The sequence below is a fragment of the Caenorhabditis briggsae genome, assembly GCF_000004555.2.
Source record: "Caenorhabditis briggsae complete genome, chrI, whole genome shotgun sequence".
NCBI lineage: Eukaryota > Metazoa > Nematoda > Chromadorea > Rhabditida > Rhabditidae > Caenorhabditis > Caenorhabditis briggsae.
Genome location: NC_013489.2, coordinates 10,881,551 through 10,883,753, shown reverse-complemented (window position 1 = coordinate 10,883,753; position 2,203 = coordinate 10,881,551). Strand labels below are relative to the sequence as shown.

Here is a 2,203-nt window from a genome sequence, read left to right as displayed (position 1 = left end):
ATTTGCTCAGCTTGCAATTTAGGCTCCGCCCACTATTCCCTGAAAATGTTTTCCTTGGAACTTTCGGGACATCCTTATAACCTTAATTCTTTTGAATGCAAACTCGCTCTAATTGGAAAAATTGAAATAAAATTACAGCTCATCCTCTGCCTTGTCTTCTCCCCTCTCTTGTCAGCATTCCCTTATGGAACGCAATCATTCCATATCACGGGACGACTCATGTGTCGTGGAAAACCTGCTCAATTCGTAGAATTACAACTTATCAACTCTCGTGGATGTAAGAAGCAATTACGCTCCACCGAACTTATTTCAATTTTCAGACGGCGAGGACAACGTGGAAATTTCAGACATTGTCTTCTCGGACCCCGCTGGATATTTCGAAGTTTCTGGAAAAATGCATCAATTTTATTTGATCCCGGCGCAGATTTTTATTTATCACGAGTGTTTTTATGATGTCGGTGTTCATCATGGAAAGTGTAAAAGTTTGAGATATGAGGAAGTTCCAAAGGAATTTATAACTGAAGGACCCATTCCGAGAATAACCTATGAAGCTGGAACTATTAATTTGGAGCATGGAGTTTTCAAAGAGTACTTGGAAAGATGTGAATAAAGAAGTGTGAATAAGAATAAATGCTTTTATTGTGTATACAAAATAAAGTTATTATTTTTTGCACTTGTCCAAATAATCTCCTTGTTCCGCGTCCAAATGAATGCTCCCCATATTCCAAACAATTCTTGGCAGTTTTCCTCGATTCACAAATTCTCCAGGAATATTGAATTCTTTCCAGTTTTTGCATTGACCTCTCTGAGCTTGAACATCCTTAAAACATTCGTGCCAGATCCATAAACGGCCGGCGGGTCGAAAATACTGATCGATGTATCCATAGATATCAAACCGCCCATATTCATCTGTGTGGATTCCCTCCGCCATTATTCCATTTTCTGAAAGAAAAAACTGTATAAACTCGCTCCATCGAGAATCTCTTACCACTAAAATGTCTCCATGTTAAAAGCTGAAGCTCAGCGAACGCTTCTGGTTTCCCACGGCACATCAGTATTCCCTGAATTCTAACAGAATAAAGGATTGCGTATATTGGTGATATGAGAGTCAGAGTATAAAGTAGAATCTGCGTAAAATAGGTTAAAATAATACAGAAATGTGTTAAATTGTCACCTTCATTCTGAAAGACAAGGTACTGCGCTTGGTCAGCAAAAATACCAGGACTATTGGAATCGTTCTGACGTGACTCCAACTTCCACGATCTCCTCTTTGGCGCCTGCCACATGAAAAATGTTGGTTTTGGTGTAACTTAGAAGAAGGAGAACACAACAATTCAAAAATTTGGTATCATGAAGGTGGGTTTTTTGGGTTACGAGCTTGCAAATTGTGTTTTACAGTTTTTCCTCCTATAAGACTATTTTATGAAACAGAAAAAATTTCAGTTCGTATTCCTGCTAATTGCCATTCCGCTTGTCTTTGCTAGAGAACTATCGGTTCTAGTGATCGGAACTCTAACCTGTCACGGACTCCCCGCACAATATGCTGAGCTTCAATTGGTCAGCAAAAAGGTTTTTGGTAATTATTTCAGCCGTCCAATAGAGTTCATTTTCTGATTCTTCAGGTGGCGGCGCTTTTGCTCGTGACGTCTTCACCGACCCCTCAGGAAACTTTCAAATCGCCGGATACATCGATCTGGACGCTCCTTCGTGGGCCACGATTGATGCTCGGATCTATATTTGGCACAAATGCTACGAGAAACCTTATGAGCAATCGGATTCATGTTACAATTGGTTTGAGATTGGAATTCCGAAACTGTTCATAAACGAGGGACCGTTGGCTCAGAAGACATGGGATCTGGGGGAGATTCGTCTGGAAGTGCCGAAAAAAGGACAACAATTAGATGCGTGTTAATTGAACTGTTGCTTGCAATGACAGTCTGATCTTCAACTAATGAATTGTTTATCATAATATCACAAACATTTTATCAGTTGACACATTTTTATAGCTCTCATAAGAGTGGAGGTCATTAAGCTCAAACTTGACGGTGTCTATTACCGGCTTTACGGCATATAAAAACGCTCCATCGAGAGTCTCTTATCACTAAAATGTCTCAAGGTTAGGAGCTTAAGCTCAGCGAACGCTTCTGGTTTTCCACGACACATAAGTGTTCCCCGAATTTTGACAGAATAGAGGATTACGTAT

General features: G+C 40.0%; 2 protein-coding genes across 2 annotated transcripts in view; one reads left to right on the top strand and one right to left on the bottom strand.

Annotated features, from left to right (window-relative positions):
* CBG20293 overlaps positions 1-610 on the top strand; it is a gene marked incomplete at both ends in the record, with an annotated part of 1,635 nt that extends 1,025 nt beyond the window's left edge. Inside the window, 2 exons of the mRNA XM_045241226.1 lie at positions 139-277; positions 321-610. Coding sequence (XP_045096990.1) covers positions 139-277; positions 321-610 — 429 coding nt within the window. The remainder of the gene's footprint in view (positions 1-138; positions 278-320) is intronic.
* A 51-nt stretch (positions 611-661) lies between these two features.
* On the bottom strand, positions 662-1,052 carry CBG20294 (the record flags this gene model as incomplete). The annotated part of the gene is made up of 2 exons (XM_002640337.1): positions 662-942; positions 989-1,052. The coding sequence occupies 2 exons, from the start codon at positions 1,050-1,052 to the stop codon at positions 662-664; spliced, it is 345 nt and encodes a 114-aa protein (XP_002640383.1).
* Positions 1,053-2,203: the final 1,151 nt, after the last annotated feature.